This window comes from Psammomys obesus, unplaced genomic scaffold (genome assembly GCF_907164565.1).
Source record: "Psammomys obesus unplaced genomic scaffold, mPsaObe1.curated_primary_1811, whole genome shotgun sequence".
In the NCBI taxonomy this organism is placed as follows: Eukaryota; Metazoa; Chordata; class Mammalia; order Rodentia; family Muridae; genus Psammomys; species Psammomys obesus.
In genome coordinates this window covers 24,344,108-24,362,158 of record NW_026585689.1, presented here as the reverse complement: position 1 = coordinate 24,362,158, position 18,051 = coordinate 24,344,108, and the positions used below count along the sequence as shown (strand labels likewise).

Below are 18,051 nucleotides of genomic sequence, written 5' to 3'. Positions count from 1 at the left end.
TTCTGTAAAGCAAAAGACACTGTCATCAAAACAAATAGACAGCCTACAGATTGGGAAAGAATCTTCACCAACCCTTTATCTGACAGAGGGCTAATATCCAGTATATATAAAGAACTAAAGAAGCAGAAAAGCAACAAACCAAGTAATCCACTTAAAAAATGGGGAACAGAGCTAAACAGAGAATTCTCGAAAGAGGAACATCGAATGGCAGAGAAACACTTAAAGAAATGCTCAACCTCATTAGCCATTAGGGAAATGCAAATCAAAACGACCCTGAGATTTCACCTTACACCCATCAGAATGGCCAAGATGAAAAACTCAAGTGATAGCACATGCTGGAGAGGTTGTGGAGAAAAGGGAACCCTCCTCCATTGCTGGTGGGAATGTAAACTGGTTCAACCATTTTGGAAGTCAATCTGGCGCTTTCTCAGACAACTAGGAGTAGTGCTACCTCAAGACCCAGCTATACCACTCCTAGGTATATACCCAAAATTTGCTCAAGTACACAAGGACATTTGTTCAACCATGTTCGTAGCAGCTTTATTTGTAATAGCCAGAACTTGGAAACAACCCAGATGTCCATCAATGAAGGAATGGATACAGAAATTGTGGTATTTTTACACAATGGAATACTACTCAGCAATCAAAAAGGAGGAAATCATGAAATTTGCAGGCAAGTGGTGGGATCTAGAAAAGATCATTCTGAGTGAAGTATCCCAGAAGGAGAAAGACAAACTTGGTATATACTCGCTTATATAGACCTACAAGATATGATAAATATAATGAAATCTACACACCTAAAGAAGATAATCAAGAAAGTGGACACAGTCGAAGGTGATTAATCCTCATTTAGAAAGACAAATGGGATGTGCATTGAACTTATGACAGGAGTCTACCACAAAAGGCATCTGAAAGACTCTACCTAGCAGTGTTTCAGAGCAGACACTAATACTCATAACCAAACCCTCGGCAGAGTGCAGGGAATCATATGAAAGAAGGGAAGTTAGTATGATATGGAAAGGATAGGAGCTCTACAAGGACCAAATATATCCGGGCACAGGGTCTTTTCTGAGACTGACACTCAACCTAGGACCATCTATGGATATAACCTAGAACTTCTGCTCGGTCGTGGCCCGTGGTAGCTCAGTAACCAAGTAGTTTTCCAAAGTAAGGGGAACACGGACTATTTCTAACAGGATCTCAAGGGCAGGCTGTTTGACCCCCCTCCCAGGGGAGGAGCAGACTGTTAGGCCACAGAGGAGGACTTTGCAGCCAGCCCTGAAGATACCTGATAAAACAGGGTCAAATGAAAGGGGAGGAGGTCCTCCCCTATCAGTGGACTTGGAAAGGGGCAGGGAGGAGACCAGGGAGGGAGTGTGGTGTTGGGGAGGGAATGAGGGAGTGGGATACAGCTGGGACACAGAGTTAACAAAATGTAACCAAAAAGAAAAATAATATTAAAAAAAAAACAAAGCCCAAAAGAAAAAAAAAGAATGTGAAGTAATAAAAATGAAATATGATGGCAAAAGAGGGTGTAGAACATAGTAAGAAATTTAATGTCAAATATACTAAAAACATGTATTAGACATACAGGGTATTGAGGAACACAACTTAAAAGAACTAGAAACTTCAACTTGGGAGTTTGCACAGAAAGTATATTAAAGCCAAAGGAATGGATAGATATAGAACAGAATAGAACTAAAAACTTCCCTTTTTATTAGAAAGATGAAGGTGAAAGAGCAGAAGTAAGAAGCAAAATAATACAAACACTGATGGAAGAGACCTCACAGCAGAATATCATGTTCTGGAATTAAAGAGAAAAATAAAAATCTTCCAAGGAGGTGAAAGAAAGTGGCTGTGTCAAATGATTCTGACAGTTCAAGTTAACCAAGAAAAGCCACTGTACTTCAAGTGTAAAGGCCATCAGTGGCTTTAACAAACACACTTTCTTATTACAGCGATAGATATCTTATTGGATTAGTTCAGAAAATAACAGGTATAAAGTGTCTATAGAGACTTATATATAGGTAGCTTATATGAAACGAATTACAGGGAGATGTAAAAAAAACTGGTTAGTGTTTCCTTCTAGATTCTTATATGCCCAAGCCCACTTCTAACTCTCCTTGGTTATATTACTGACACAGTTTCTGTCCACTTCAAATAACACATCACATTTAATCTACAGTCAATTTGGGGGTATTATAATAACAACTTGTTAGATCTTGATAACAGTAGAAAGCATTATATATATGAGTAATAAATTGATGTCTATTTCCCAAACTGTAAAGTACATGAGGCAGAATAAAGGTTGGGTTTGTACAATCTGTGGTAATAAAAGGCACACGAGACTATTTAATGTAGTCTTTCTACCCACAGATCCATATTCTGGTAAATTTAGTTTGAGTTGAACAGTCTGTCTATGCATTATAGATCCAACCTACAGGCTCTGACCTTATGTCAATCAGTTTCTATAGAAAGGTGTGAGTTCCTTAGTACTGGCTTGCATAGGACAGAGTTGATGGTAAGCATGGTAACATAGTAAGCATGAAAATGTATGTGCCCTCAAAGGTATAATTTTCAGTAAATAATGAGACATTCATCAACTGATGTCATATTATATGTAACATGACATGAAATCGAGGCCAAACAAGTCTGTATCTATCTGAAAAAAAGCTAACGACCTCAGTAAAAGAAAATCAGCTTCTATCAACCACTGACCATAAATGAAGTTACAAAACAAAACAAATGTAAACCATTACAATGTTTAATATACACATGAAGATGAAATATTCATTTTACCTTGAAGCTGCAAAGAAGCTAGTGATTTGGTACCCAAAACTGGCATAGTAAGCATGTTCCATGATCGCCATCAACTGAATGCAGTTGTATCCTATATATACAAAACCCAAAGAAAGTCAAAACTACATTTAAAAATGAATAAAAAAATTGCATGTTCTTATTAAAGACATAACTTTAATAAAGAATCTGGAAGGTCTAACTATCGTGCAAAGTGCTATTACTTGACACAATTTACTTTTCTGACTTCATAACACAATCGGACATTTGGCTCTTAGAGTCACTCTCTGCCTAGTCATTTGAAATGCTTTCATTTTAATAAGTGACAAATGATATGCAAATATAAACATATTTTTGCTTTGGAATATTAAACATGGAAATCTGAATATGCTAAGCTTCAGGTTTACTTGTAATATCCATAATGAAGATTATGAGGCTAAATAAAAGTAACTGATTGCATGATATATGCTTTTTACTTTGCCTCTTTTTATTATGATTCTGACATTTTACCATATGGCTTCAGAAATATTTCTAAATTCATTTTTTCCTACAAAGTAGGTCTTTTGAAGCAAGGGGTGATGTCTCTATGAGATTACTTAACAGCAACAAGCATGTTTCATGGGCACATGCAAACACTGGCAAAACACACAGCTTTTCTTTCTCCACCCGAATGTTTTGTTTGTTTGTTTGTTTTCTCGAGTGGTAAATGAAGTCACTCAAAAAGTACAGGTTGTTCTTGAAATATTCAAAACAGGAGTAGAATAAGCCACAAGTAAAACACAAAGAGAAGGGAACCTCTTGAACTTACCAAGAAAATAAAGATACAGAAAAGCTTTATGAAAATAAGTTTGTTTTTTTTTTATTTCCCAAGTACAACTTGATCATTTATCACATATAATCTGGTCTCTTACAAAGTTACATCCCTGCGACACACATACTATACATTCTTAGTATTTTCCTAACGTCCAATTCAAACAAACTTCACAGTGTTCTTAAGGAGCACATAAAAGCAGATTCACTAACAAGTCACTTAAAAATATAACTGAACTTGTGAGAAAACAGAATCCAAATTAATTTCCTTCTCTTCGGTTGTTGCAGCTTCTCATGACTGCATTTTAGCACATTCTCGAATGTTCTCTAATGTTACAAATAAAAATTCAGGACTAGGAAATTACATATTTTCTCTGAGCTTTTCATTGGCATATTGTTAAGGGGGAAAACATCATTCTATCAGCCCTGGCAGAAACATGGTTCTTGAATCTTGCTCAAATGATGGGCATCAATTATCATATATCTCAGAATGAAACTTAGAGTTTTCAGTTAAATCTCCATTATAGAACAAATACTGTTCTTATAGAGCACAGCCTCATATTTCCATAGTTTATTTGAATAGCCCTAATCAGGCCTCCCTTCATGTGTTCTCAGGCAACTCAAACAAGGTTGTAGAGGAGCATCTAGTGCTGCTCAGCCACATATTAAAAGCTGGGTATAAATAATTTATCATTCTATAATAAATGAAAAACTTCTTCAGTGAATAATTGTAACATGATACCTATCCACCAATGCTAACAATAAACTTAATTAATTTTGGTTTCTGAAATTGTAGTTCAAAAATCAAAGATAATTAGGATATATACATAACTGAAAACTTTAACCCTGACTTGCATTTAAATCTCTCCTCTAGCTAAAACCTAAACTCCCTGGCAGAAGTGATATAATTAAATGTACTTTGTCTTCTTGTCTAGCTACTGCAGCAAGTGCCAAATATGCTACAGAATTTTTTATGAACAGCATTACCTATTAAAGAAAAATAACAGATATAATGCCCATTGAAGCAAGTAGTCAGCCAAATGCTATTCATTCTCCTGCTTCTCTGAAGACAGTCTATGTCATGGTAGTCTGATATGTGAACCATCTCACGTCTTTCAAATGTGGTTGAGAAATGTTTGTGAAAAAAGTCATCTAGACAATGACACTATATAATAACTGATCCCAAATGAGTTCCAGACACCTTACAAATACAAGATTTTTCTCCATCAAATACTAAAATGGGCAAACTGTAATCAATGACCACGTCAAATGATAAAGGTTATCTTCTGTAGGAAAGTAATTACACTTGCATATTTATCTACAATTTGGAAGCCATCAGTTCACATTACTTTAAATTGAAATTGGAATAATATCTTATGCTTATGCTCTATCTTATTCCATTTCTCTTTTCTATGCTATCACTATTACAGGGCAATTGGAGAAGCCTAAAATAAAATGCATTTCTATTACATATTTAATCTCTTAACACAAAAAAGAGACACTTGTAATTAGCCTTTTTAATAAGAGAACAGTCTCATTAAAGTTTTATCTGAATAAAAATCACAATTATTACTTACCAAGGTCTTTGATTCTTGGTAGTACATTGCTAGTAAAATGTTTATAAGAGGCTATTTTTCCTTCATGAGAAGAAATTCCCACATGGGATTCATAAATTCTTAGACTCCGTGGTTTCTTAGGTCTGGAATGCTTGAACTACAGAATAAAAAGTTACATATGGAATTCAAGCAAGAATTCAGTTGTGACACTAGTTAATAAAGCATGGGAAGTGAAAGAATAGACAGACTCAGAGAAACACTTGTGACTACTCGCCCATATCAAAGGCAATGGCTGCCTTTGCTGGCATGCACTGCATTTCTTAATCATATACAGGATTGTATTAACAAACAATTGTTTTAAAAATCATAAAAATAACTTTTATATAGCATCACTGGCAGGAAGGATTTTTTCTTTTTTAGATTAAACCTTATTAAAAAGTACAGAGTCTTGAAGGCACATATAATTTAATTGTTTAATACAAATCATTCATTAGCAAGATTGAGTAATATAAAGGCCTGAAAAATTAGTTCTAAAATATGTATGAGTTATGAAACAAAAAAATCCCCTAATACATTTATTACATAGTCTGCCATCCCAATGCTCTTTTCATAACTACACTAATCCATCTATACATCCCTGATAGTAATAAATTTTACATTATTTGAATCTTTATAAGTTGGAAACTATAATACATATATTAATATTCCTTCTAGATATGTATATAGAAATGTACTGTTTTTTACTAACTTCAAAACAAACAGAAAGAAAAAATTATTTCTATGTTTCATTGGCTAGATATGACATACTTTGATATAAGGTGTATAATACAAGAAAACTATCATGCAAAACACTCAACAAGCAGTGAAGAAAAATTGGACACTATTATAAAAGATATGAAAGTAAAAATTAATTTCCCTAGAAATACTGAAATAAGCAATTATTTAAAATCTGTTGTTCTCACTTTATATGAGTCTTCTGGATCCCAGTGTATCCAATCATAATTCACGTTGTTGTTTTCACGGACCACATACTTTGCCCACGGCGAGATGCGATACAGTATCTCACCACTCTTACTGGTGATAACTACCTAAAAAGAAAGCAGGACAACACTGATGTAAAGTGGGTACACGGCACTAACGGAACGCATAACAGCTACCGAGCACTGAACTGCGCAGGGAAGCACAATGAGTTCAGAACTGAGTTCCCAGGTGTGTGATCACAAAATCATATTTTAATTTTTTGCTCATCTGTTATTGTTATGTGATCGTTAAAGTTATTTATACATTGTATATTATATGATCCTCTTCCAGTTTTCACGATTGCAGGCCAACTATTGGAGTAGTTAATTAAACATATTACATATACTAAAGAGACAAGGTTATTTCAAACTTTCTATCATAAAGTCAATCATCCACAGGAAATATTCCTCTTTTTCAGGATACAAATTAAAAAGAAAAAAAGAATTATACAGTCATCACTTCCTTAACTCCTTTGTGAAAATAAGTCATAACAGTTTCAGATGCTGAATAAGTAGAATACTTTAATACTTGACATGTATACATGTACAAACACAATTTTAAGATGTCATCAAATAGAAATAAAATACTATAACCAGTGAATAGTATTCCTCTAAATGGTGGTACTTAACCTTCCTAATGCTGTGACCCTTTAATACAGTTTCGGATATTGTAGTGACCAACCATAAAATTATTTCTTTGCTACTTCATAATTATAATTCTTTCTTCTGTTATGAAGCATAATGTACTATGTGATGTGCACCCCTTGAGGAAAGATCCTTTGACCCTCAAAGGGATCATGCCGCACAGTCTGAGAACCACTGTTAATAAAACTAGCTTTTGGATACTGAGCTGCCATGGCTACGTCTGAGCAGGGTTTCTAGGTTATATCCAGACATGGTCTTTGGTTGGAGAATCAGTCTCAGAAAAGACCCCTGTGCCCAGATATATTTGGTCCTTGTGGAGCTCCTGTTCTCTCCAGGTCTTACTAACTCCCCCTTCTTTTATATGATTCCCTGAGGGAGGAACAGCCTTGCTTGGCCACAGAGGAGGACATTGCAGCCAGTCCTGATAAGACCTGATAAGCTAGGACCTCCCCTATCAGTGGACTTAGGGGCATGGGAGGAGATGAGGGAAGGAGAGTGGGATTGGGAGGGCATGAGGGAGGGGGTACAGCTGGGATACAAGGTAAATAAACTGCAATTAATATAAAAAAATAAAATTTAAAAAAAAAAACAAACAAAAAACTAGCTTTTGTGAGCAAAAGCGGCATTATTTTGCTGATCATTACTTTGCTGACTTTCCAGTACACCGAGACATCATCAGAAGCCACTTAGGTATAACTGTCAGAAGAAGCAGACACATGGTCAGCATCCATGCTCCTACACCTTGTGCTCAGTTACAGAAAGAATGCAATGTTCTTGCTGCTGATGCTAACACAATTTCTCTTGTTTTTATACAATTTTCATTCACTTTACATCCTTGTTGTAACCCCACCCCTTCTTGCCTCCCAGCCCCACCATTCCTCCCTCTCTCTTCCCCTTCCCTTTTCTTCAGAAAAGCAGAGTTCCCTTCTTCATCTACCCCAGCTTACCAAGATGCATCAGGACTGAGCTTGTCTTCTTTCTCTGTGGCCTGGCAAGGCAGCCCCTCCAGGAGGAAGAGATCAAAAAGCTGGCAACTGAGTCCCTGACCCACGCGGTCCCCACTTCCTTTAGTAGAGGACCTACATGAAGCCTAGGCTGCCCATCTGTTACATCTTTGTAAGGGGCCGAGGTCCAGTCCATGCATGGCCCTTGGTTGATTCTTCAGTCTTAGTAAGCCTGTCTGGGCCCTGGTTATTTAGCGCTACTGTTCTTGTTGTGGAGCTCCTGTCACCTCTATGTCCATTTCTCATTCCTCCCACAAGACTTCCTAACCATCCCACAATGTACAGCTGTGAATCTCCACATCCGTTTTGGGGCACTGTAGGGAAGAGCCTCTCAGAGAACAATTCTGTTGGGTTCCTCTCTGCAAGCTTAGCAGAGTATTGTTCATTATATCAGATGATATTCTCTGACAGAGTAGGTCTTTGACTTGGCCAGCCATTAGTTGGGGATTTGCTCAATCTCTGCTCTATCTACTCTCTTTATCCCTGCATATCTTGTAGGCAGGGTTAATTTTGAGCCGAAGCTTTTTTGGGTGGGTTGGTGTTCCCTTCCCTTTGCTAGGAGACTAGTCTAGTTAGAATGTGTCCTCTTCAATCTCTATGGCCTCTGCTACTAGAAGTCTCTGCTTGAGTCCCCCTCATATCCTCCCAGGAGCCTTCCCTGACTTAGGTCTCCAGTTGTCACTGAGAGAAACCCACTCTGAGTTTCTCTTTTCTCTACATGTCTTCTGCCCTTACACCCTCATTCTCCCCAGGTCTGATCTCTACCCTCTTAACCTTCTGGGGCCCTTCTCCTACCTTATTCCCTCCCTTTAGCCACAACACCTGTCTATTCTACATACCTTTCTGAATGAGATATATGCATTCTCCCTTAGATACTCTGTTACTTATCTTCTTTGGGTCTGTACTGCTTAGTAGATTTATCCTGTACTACATGTCTAAAATCCACATAAGTACGTACATACCATGTGTGTCTTTCAGGGTCATGTGTGCTGTACCCCACTCAGGATCATCTTTTTTGTTCCAACCATTTGCTTGCAAATTTCATTTCTTTGTTTTTAATAGCTGAGTAGTGTTCCATTGTGTAAATGCACCACAGTTTCTTTATGCATTCTTTGGTTGAGGGATATCTAGGTTGATCCCAATTCTGGCTATTATGAATAAAGCTTCTATGAACATAGTTGAGCAAGTGTCTTTGTTGTGTGGTGGAGCACCTTTTGGATATATACCCAAAGAAGTTTAGCTGGGTCTTCAGGTAAAGCTATTCCCAAAGTGCCAGACTGATTTCCAAAGTGGTTGTACAACCTTCCACCAGCAATGGAGGTGGGTTCCCCTTTCTCCACAACCTCACTAGCAAGTGCTGTAGCTTGAGATTTTGATGTTAGCTATTCTGACCTGTGTGAGATAGAATCTCAGAGTTCTTTTAATTTACATTTCCCTGATGAATAAGGAAGTTCAGCATCTCTTTAAGTGCTTTTTGGCCATCGGAGATTCCTCTGTTGAGAATTCTTTGTTAAGGTCTGTGTCCCATTTTTTAATTGGTTGCTTATTGGTGCTTGATTTCTTGAGTTCATTATTTATTTTGGATATTAGCCCTTTGTCGGATATAGGATTGGTGAAGATCTTTTCCCAATCTGTAGACTGTTTTTTCATTCTAGTGGGTGTCCTTTGCCTAACAAAAGTATTTCAGTTTCAAGAGGTTCCATTTATTAATTATTGATCTCAGAGCCTGAGCTGTTAGTACTCAGTTCAGGAAGTTGTGTTCTGTATCAATGAGTTTGAGGCTCTTCCCCACTTTCTCTTCTAATGGATTTAGTGTATCTGGTGTTATATTGAGGTCTTTGATCAACTTGGATTTGAGTTTTGTATAGGGAGATAAATATGGATCTATTCACAATTTTCTACATATAGACATCCAGTAAGACCAGCACCATTTGTTAAAGAAACTGTCTTCTTTCCATTGCATGGTTTTGGACGCCTTTGTCAAAACTCAAGTGACCATGGGTACATGAGATTATTTCTGAGTTTTTGATTTGATTCCATTGATCAACCAGTCTATTTCTATGTCAGTACCATACAGTTTTTATTACTGTTGTACTGTAGTATAGCTTAAAGTCAGAGATAAAGATACCTCCAAAAGTCCTTTTATTGTAGAGGATTGTTTTAGTTATTCTGGGTTTTTCATTTTTTCATAAGAAGTTTAGAATTGTTCATTAAAGGTCTGTAAAGAATTATGTTGGTATCTTGATGGGGATTTCATTGAATCGGTAGATTGTTTTTGCTAAGATGGCTATTTCTACTATGTTAATCCTACCGATACACAAGCATGGGACATCTTTCCATCCTCTGAAATCTTTTTTAATTTCTTGCTTCAGAGACTTGATGTTCTTGTCAAACAGGTCTCTCAATTTCTTGGTTAGAATTACACCAAGATATTTATATTATTTGTGGCTACTGTAAAGGATATAGTTTTCATAATTGCTTGCTCAGCCCATTTGTTGTTTGTGTACACAAGGGCTACTGATTTTTCTGAATTAATCTTGTATCTAGCCACTTTGCTAAAGTTGTTTATCAGCTTTTGGTGTTCTCTGGTGGAATTTTTAAGGTTGCTTATTTACACTATCATATCATCGGCAAATAGTGATACATTGACTTCTTCCTTCCCAATTTATATCCCCTTGATTCCTTTAATTGTCTTATTGCTCTAGCTAGACCTTGAAGTACTATATTTTAGAGGCATTGAGAGAGTGGGCAACCTTGTCTTGTCCCTGATTTTAGAAAAACTGCTTTGAGTTTCTCTCCATTTATCTTAATGTTGGCAAATGGCTTGCTGTATATAGCCTTCATTATGTTTATGTATGAGACTTGTATCCCTGATCTCTTCAAGACTCTAATCATGAAGGGTGCTGGCTTTTGTCCAAGGCTTCTTCTGCATTTAAGATGACTTTTTTTTCCTTTGAGTTTGTTTATGTAGTGAATTATGTTAATGGGTTTTCATATGTTGAACCATCCCTGCATCCCTAGAATGAAGCCTACTTAATCATGGTGGATGATGTATTTAATGTGTCTTTGGATTCAGGTTCCAAGTATTTTATTGAGGTTTTTTTGTTTGTTTGTTTGTTGAGTTTTGTTTTGTTTTTTTGTATTGATGTTCATAAGTGAAACTGATCTGAAATTCTTTCTTTGTGTGGTTTAGGTATCAGGGTGACTGTGGCTGCATAGCATGAGTTTGCCAAAGTTCCTTTAGTTTCAATTTTGTAGAAAACTTTGAGGAGTATTAGTATTAGTTATTCTTTGAATGGGTGCTACAACCATCTGGACTAAGGCTTTTTTTGATGACTGGTTCTACTTCCTTGGGGGTTATAGGACTGTCTAAACTCTTTACCTGATCTAGATCTAGCTTTGGTAGATAAAATCTATTGAGAGAATAGTTCATTTCCTTTATATTTTCCAATTCTGTGGAATACACACTTTTGAAATAAGACCTAATGATGTTTTGGATTTTCTCATTGTTTGTTGTTATATCCAACTTTTCCTTTCTGATTTTGTTAATTTGGATACTCTCCCTCTGCCTTTTAATTAGATTGGCTGAGGGTTTGTCTACCTTGTTGACTTTCTCAAAGAACCAGCTCTTGGTTTCATTGATTCATTGTATCATTCTCTTTGTTTCCAGTTTATTGATTTCAGCCCTGAGATCATTACCTGTTGTCTACTCCTGTTTGGTGTGTTTCCTTTCTGCTGTTCTAGAGCTTTCAGGTAAGCTGCTAAGTTACTAGTATGAGATCTCTCCAATTTCTATATGTAGGTGCTAGTGCTATAGACTTTCCTCCTAGCACTGCTTTCATTGTGTCCCATAAGTCTGGGTATGTTATGCCTTCATTTTCATTGAAAACTAGAAAGTCTTTATTTCTTTCTTCCTTCCCTTACACAGTGGTCATTGAGTAGGGATTTGTTCAGTTTCTATTAGTTTATATGTTTTTTCGGTTGCTGTTGAGTTCTAGCTTTACTCCACGGTGGTCTGATAGGACACAGGGGTTTATTTTTATCTTCTTATATTTGATGAGGATTGCTTTTTGACTGAGTATATGAGCAATTTTGGAGAAGGTACTATGAAGTGCTGAGAAAAAGGTATATTCTCTTGTGTTTGGATGAAATATTCTATAGATATCTGTGAGGTCCATTTGATTCATGATGTCTGTTAGTTTCTTTACTTCCCCATTTAGTTTCTGTCCTGATGAATAATCCATTGGAAAGAGTGGGGTATTGAAGTCTCCCAGTATTAATGTGTTCAGTTTGATGTGTAATTTAAGCTTTAGTAATATTTCTTTTACAAATGTGGATGCCCCTTGCTTTTGGGACATAGGTGTTAAGAATAGGTGTTGTCTTGGCAAATTTTTCCTTTCTCTTTTGATTAATTTTGGTTGAAAGTTTCTTCTATTAGATACTAGAATGGCTACTCTAGCTTGCTTCTTGGGTCTGTTTGCTTGGAAAACTTTTACCAGCTATTTAATATGAGGTAATATCTATTGTTATTGCTGAGGTGTGTTTCTTATACACAGTAGAAAGATGGGTCCAGTTTTTACATCCATTCTGTTAACCTGTGTCTTTTACTGGGGAGTTGATGCCGTTGATGTTGAGAAATGTTCATGACCAGTTGTTGTTTATTCCTATTTATTTAATGTTGGTGGTGGTAACAGTGTGTGTGTGAGTCCCTTTTTTTGGTTTTGCTGGTGTGGGGTTATTTATTACATATGTTTGCTTGGGTGTAGTTGGCCTCCTTGGGTTGGAGTTTTCCTTCTAGAATCTTCTATAGGGCTGGATTTGTGGATATGTACTGTTTATTTGTTTTTGTGGAGGAATATCTTGTTTTCTCTCTCTGTGGTGATTAAAAGTTTGCCTGGATATAATAGGTAGGGCTGACATCTGTGGTATCTTAGTATCTGTAAAACGTATTTCCAGGTCTTTCTGACTTTTACAGTTTCTGGCGAGCAGTCAAGTGTAATTCTAGTAGGTTTGCTTTTATATGTGACTTGGCCTTTTTCTTTTGCAGCTTTCAATATTCTCTCTTTGTTCTGTATATTTAGTGTTTTGATTATCATGTATCAGGGTAGTTTTCTTTTCTGGTTCAGTATATCTGGTGTTCTGTGAGCTTCCTGTATGTTTATAGGCCCATGCTTCTGTTGAAAATATTTTCTGGGCCTTGCATATGGGAGTCTTCTCATTCTTCTATTCCTATTATTTTTACGTTTAGTCTTTTCAGAGTGTCCCAGAATTTTTGGATGTTCTGTAATCAGGAGCTTCTTAGATTTGACATTTTCTCTAAATAATGCATTGATTTCTTCAATCATACCTCTACTCCTGAGATTCTCTCTTCCATCTCTGGTATTCTATTGGTGATGTTTGTGTCTGTAGTTCCTTTCCTTTTCCCTAGGTTGTCCATCACCAGGACTGCCTCAGATTGCGTTTTCTTTATTGCTTCTAGTTCCATTTTTAGGTCTTGAATAGTTTTATTCATTTCCTTCTGTTTGATTGTAGTTTCCTATATTTCTTTAAGAGATTTGCTCAATTCTTTCACCTGTTTGATTGTATTTGTGCTACTTTGAGAGCTTTATTTTCATTCTTTAAGGCCTCTATCATTTTCATAACCTCAGATTTAAAATCTTTTCTTTTGCTTCATGTGTGATAATATTCTCAGGGTTTGCTATCATAGGACCGTTGGTTTCTGGTGGTATGATATGGCCCTCAGTTTGTTGCTTGTGTTCTTAAGCTGGCCTCCAACCATCAGGTGGGCTCTAGCTAACAACGTCTCTTAAGATCATCTCGAGAGGCAACTTTGTGAAAACGACAAAGCAGACATACTTACTGAATGCTATATAGCAGTGAATATTTCCAAAGTCCATTACAATGATGCAAAACCACTAAATAAGTGATAGGCAACTGGGCGTACAGTTTCACTTGTGAGGGGCTTGAAAATGAAAAACCATTAAAAACATGGTGCTCAACTTCTTTAGGGCTATGAGAGATAAATCATTTGTATGGAAATGCCAAACTTTCTGTCAGCATTTATGAAGTGGTAACAGGAAAACTCACACTTCTGTCATTAAGATATAATCAAAACACACATTGGACAAAGATTATTTGCTCATCCACTGAATGCATCATCTGTCCCAATGTTCTTCTGTTTCTTTCTCTAACATATATACCTACGGATACATATTAATGTAAAGAACTTCAACTTTCTGTCTCATGATCCTTTCGTTTATTTGTTTATTTATATTTTTAATACAATTTATTCATTTTTTATCTCAGCTGTAACCCTCTCCCTTATTCCCTCCCAATCCTACTCTCCCTCCCTCATTTCCTCTCATGTTCCTCCCCTAGTCTACTGATAGGGGAGGTCCTTCTCCCCTTCCATCTGACCCTAGCCTATCAGGTCTCAACAGGCCTGACTGTACTGTCTTCTTTTATGCCTGGCAAGGCTACTTCCTCCCTGAGGGGGAGATCATCAACGTACTAGCCACTGAGTTCATGTCAGGGACAGTCTCTGTTACCCTTAGTAGAGAACCCACTTGGAGACTGAGCTGCCATGGGCTAAATCTGAGCAGGGGTTCTAGGTTATCTCCATGCATGGTCCTTGGCTCCTTTCAAAAAGATTTAAATGATATGTAGGGCAAAGTTTTCCACTAAACTGAAAAATGATTCCGGTTTTTACATAATAACTTTCTTTTTTTTAAATTTTTTTTTAATATTAGTTTGTTAACTTTGTATCCCTGCTGAAAGGGGGAGCCCACTCCCCCTTTCCCTCCCAATCCCACCTTCTCACCCTCAGCTCCTCCCTGCCCCTTTCCAAGTCCACTGATAAGGGAAAACCTCCTCCTCTTACATCTGATACTGGTTTATCAGGTGTCTTTAGGAATGGCTGAAAAGTCCTACTCTGTGTCCTAGCAAGGCTGCTCCTCCCTGTAGGTGGGGGGGCGGGGGAGGTCAAAGAACCTGCCATCGAGTTTATGTCAGAAACAGCAGAAACAGTCCCTGTTCCCCTTATTAGGGTACCCACTTGGATACTGAGCTACCCAGGGCTACATCAGAGCAGGGGCTCTAGGTTGCATCCATACATGGTCGTTGTTTGGAGAAACAGTCTCATAAAAGACCCCTGTGACCAGATATATTTGGTCCTTGTGGAACTCCTGTCCTTTCCAGGTCATATTAACTCCTCCCCTCCCTTTTTTTTTTTTTTTTTTTTTTTTTTTTTTGATTCCCTGCTTTCTGCTGGAGGTTTGGTTGTGAGTCTTAGTATCTGCTTTGATACACTGCTAGGTAGAGTCTTTCAGAGGCCCTCTGTGGGAGGCTCCTGTCCTGTTACTTGTTTGTTCTCATGTTTCCCCTTATAACACAACTGGTCCAGGTAATACACTTCCCTTTCAGTGCCTCTTCACAATGTGTTTATTCTCAGAAACCAACTGAGAGTACTATGATAAATCCAGCCAGGAGACAACCTAATAAAGTAAAAAAACATGATTTTGTATGTAATTTTGTTTATAAATATTTTGGGGGAGGATTGGGTTTCCTGAATATTTCCTATGCTCCAGTAATTTATGATTCTTTAGGAAGTTTCAGGTGTTAGTATTCCTGTGTGCTGTGTTAAGTTGATCTTTTAACATTTACTAACAGATGGGGACAAAATTTTCACTTGATACATTCATATGGAAGATCTTATTCACAGTTATTGAGTATAAAAATCTCTCTGAAGAGTAATTTATCAGAGTAGCAGAAGTAAAAATAATAATAATATCAAGGTTTGTGCTATTTTAATTATGTAATTAGTTCCAGAAAAACAGGGTGTGTCCATAAAAATTTTGTCCTTATCTAATAACCATTTAACGTTTTCATTAATAAAAATTAAATATTTGAATAATATATAATATGTTAAAAACACACACTACTGATCCTTACCCAAGAAACATTTTAAGTTATGAAAAGAGAGTATTCTACTTCATGAATGTACATGCACAGACCAGGGGGATGGCAGATTTTATTGTCCATTTGTAGTTCAATTATTACTTCAGTCCTTGTATATATCTTCTAAATTTGAAAACAGATAAGTAACCTGTATAATTATACAATTCCAGGAGTCCATGCTGCTTGAGTTTAAAATCTTTTGCACATTAACCATACGGTTACCCATTTAGTAAGTAAAACAGGAAGAGAATATATCAGTACAGTAATAGGTATTATAGCACAACATTTATATGGCAAATAATTTGTGAAATTATAATCTTGTTAGAAACAATTAATTTGTACATGTTTTATTTAATAAATCAAATAATGTTACTTATATAAAGGTTATAATCAAAGGACATTATCACATCAATAAATAAAGGAGACAATGAAAGAAACATCTAGATGTACAAAAGTGCAATTGATTTAAATGAACCATATGAAGTCAAATTTTATACAAAGAATGTTATATGGAGGTCAAATATACACTACAAACAAGTTTTGTAAATGGCAACTATCTAAAAATTAAATAAATAAATGTCATGCAACAAATATCTTTTGAAATCTTTTTTTTCAAAGGAATGTCTCTTCATGCACTGGAAAAATTGCTGAAATAAGGATTGTGTTCAGGTGGCCAGCAATTCTATAGAAAATTATAGATGTTCTCAGCTGGTTATAACAAGCCAAGCATTAACATATTCTGGAAGATGGTACTGAAAGTAACTCCAGGTTCATGACTGAACATACAGCAGACAAGCATAAAAATGCAGATATTAAATAATATTCAATTTCCCCGAAGTCCCCTGCCAGTCCCATGATTCCTCCCTCTTCTCCCCCTTATAAGTGGGACTGGCAGGAGACGAGGAAGAGAGACATAGCAGGAATACACAATGAATAAACTATAATAAATAATAAATTTAATTTTTTTAAAAGAAGAAAAGATGATAATTGGAAATATTTTCTAATATTTGAATGTATTTGATTATGAACTTGAACTTTGCACTTCTGTTAGTGAGGGAGGTGTATAAAGATAGCCAGAAAGTTACCAAGGTACCTGTGAAGGGTAAATGTTTTCTCCTTGACTGGATCTGGAATCAACTAGGAGATAAGATCTGGACATTATTTAGGGCCATTTCTGGGAAGAATTAACTGAAGAGGGAAGAGAGATAGTGGCATCTTCCAGTAGCCATCACAATCTGAAGATGCCATAGATGTAAAGGCAGAGTGGCCAAGCTGCCTGCCTTCACATTTTGCTGATGAACATGCCTATCTCAGTGTTGCAGCAGCTGACAATCTCCAGCTTCTTGTAGTTTCAACAATGAACTTGAAATCAGTGACTTCACTGGGAATCTTCCATACCTTCAGCACGAGATTGAAACTGCTGGGCCAGTGAGCTCCATGGACTCACCAGCATACTGACATCCATTATTGTATTATTTAGCGCTTTATTTCATAAGCCATCAAATAAAGGCCCTTATATATTCATTATTCTATTGTTTCTATTCATCTGGAAAATCCTGAATAATGCAATAGTGAATAATCTAGATCTCTGATATATAAATGACCACTTCTTGAATAAATTTTTATAAAACTGCAAAAAAATCCATGGTGACTTTATATAAACTTGAGTTGTATTCACGCTATATGCGATATTACTGCTACTTGTATACTGAGCTTCTCTGCATACTAAATAAACTAAAAAAAGTTATTTAAAAAGAAACAACTTTTTAATAGTTTTATACTGAAACCAACCAAGGTTCATATGTTTTAGAGACCTCTATTTTTGTTTCTCATCTTAGTTCTTAAATTGCAGTCAAATAATTTTATGTAAGATATATGCTGATAAAAAAAAAAAAACCTTCATCGTGTCCCTTCTGACTACAATCAGAGATAAGATTGAGAAATGGATAAGAAATCAAATGATTAAACTAGCCTCTGTATCTTGTGTTACTCAATAGTAAGTACTACCTAGAAGAAAAAAAGACCATAGCAAGGCTGGTGTCTTATCTACAAAAGGAGTAACATTTACTAAAGTTATGTATCTTATTATTTTATAATTAGATAGCTTTTATTGTATAAGCTTTGAATAACATATATAAATAAGAGAAAATAGAGACTGCTTATTTTGAAACATATTATGACAATTTTGAAGTTTTCCTTCTTCAATAAACAGAAAGAAAAAGAAAGAAAGAAAGAAAGAAAGAAAGAAAGAAAGAAAGAAAGAAA

At 36.2% G+C, this 18,051-nt stretch overlaps 1 protein-coding gene across 2 annotated transcripts in view; it reads right to left on the bottom strand.

Moving 5' to 3' along the window:
- Positions 1 to 18,051, bottom strand: part of Gbe1 (1,4-alpha-glucan branching enzyme 1) — a 275,110-nt gene that overhangs the window by 136,942 nt on the left and 120,117 nt on the right. For both annotated transcript variants that reach the window (XM_055594620.1, XM_055594627.1), the window contains exons 4-6: positions 6,125 to 6,250; positions 5,184 to 5,319; positions 2,800 to 2,890 (exon numbers count right to left, since the gene is read on the bottom strand). In XM_055594620.1, coding sequence (XP_055450595.1) covers positions 2,800 to 2,890; positions 5,184 to 5,319; positions 6,125 to 6,250 — 353 coding nt within the window. The remainder of the gene's footprint in view (positions 1 to 2,799; positions 2,891 to 5,183; positions 5,320 to 6,124; positions 6,251 to 18,051) is intronic.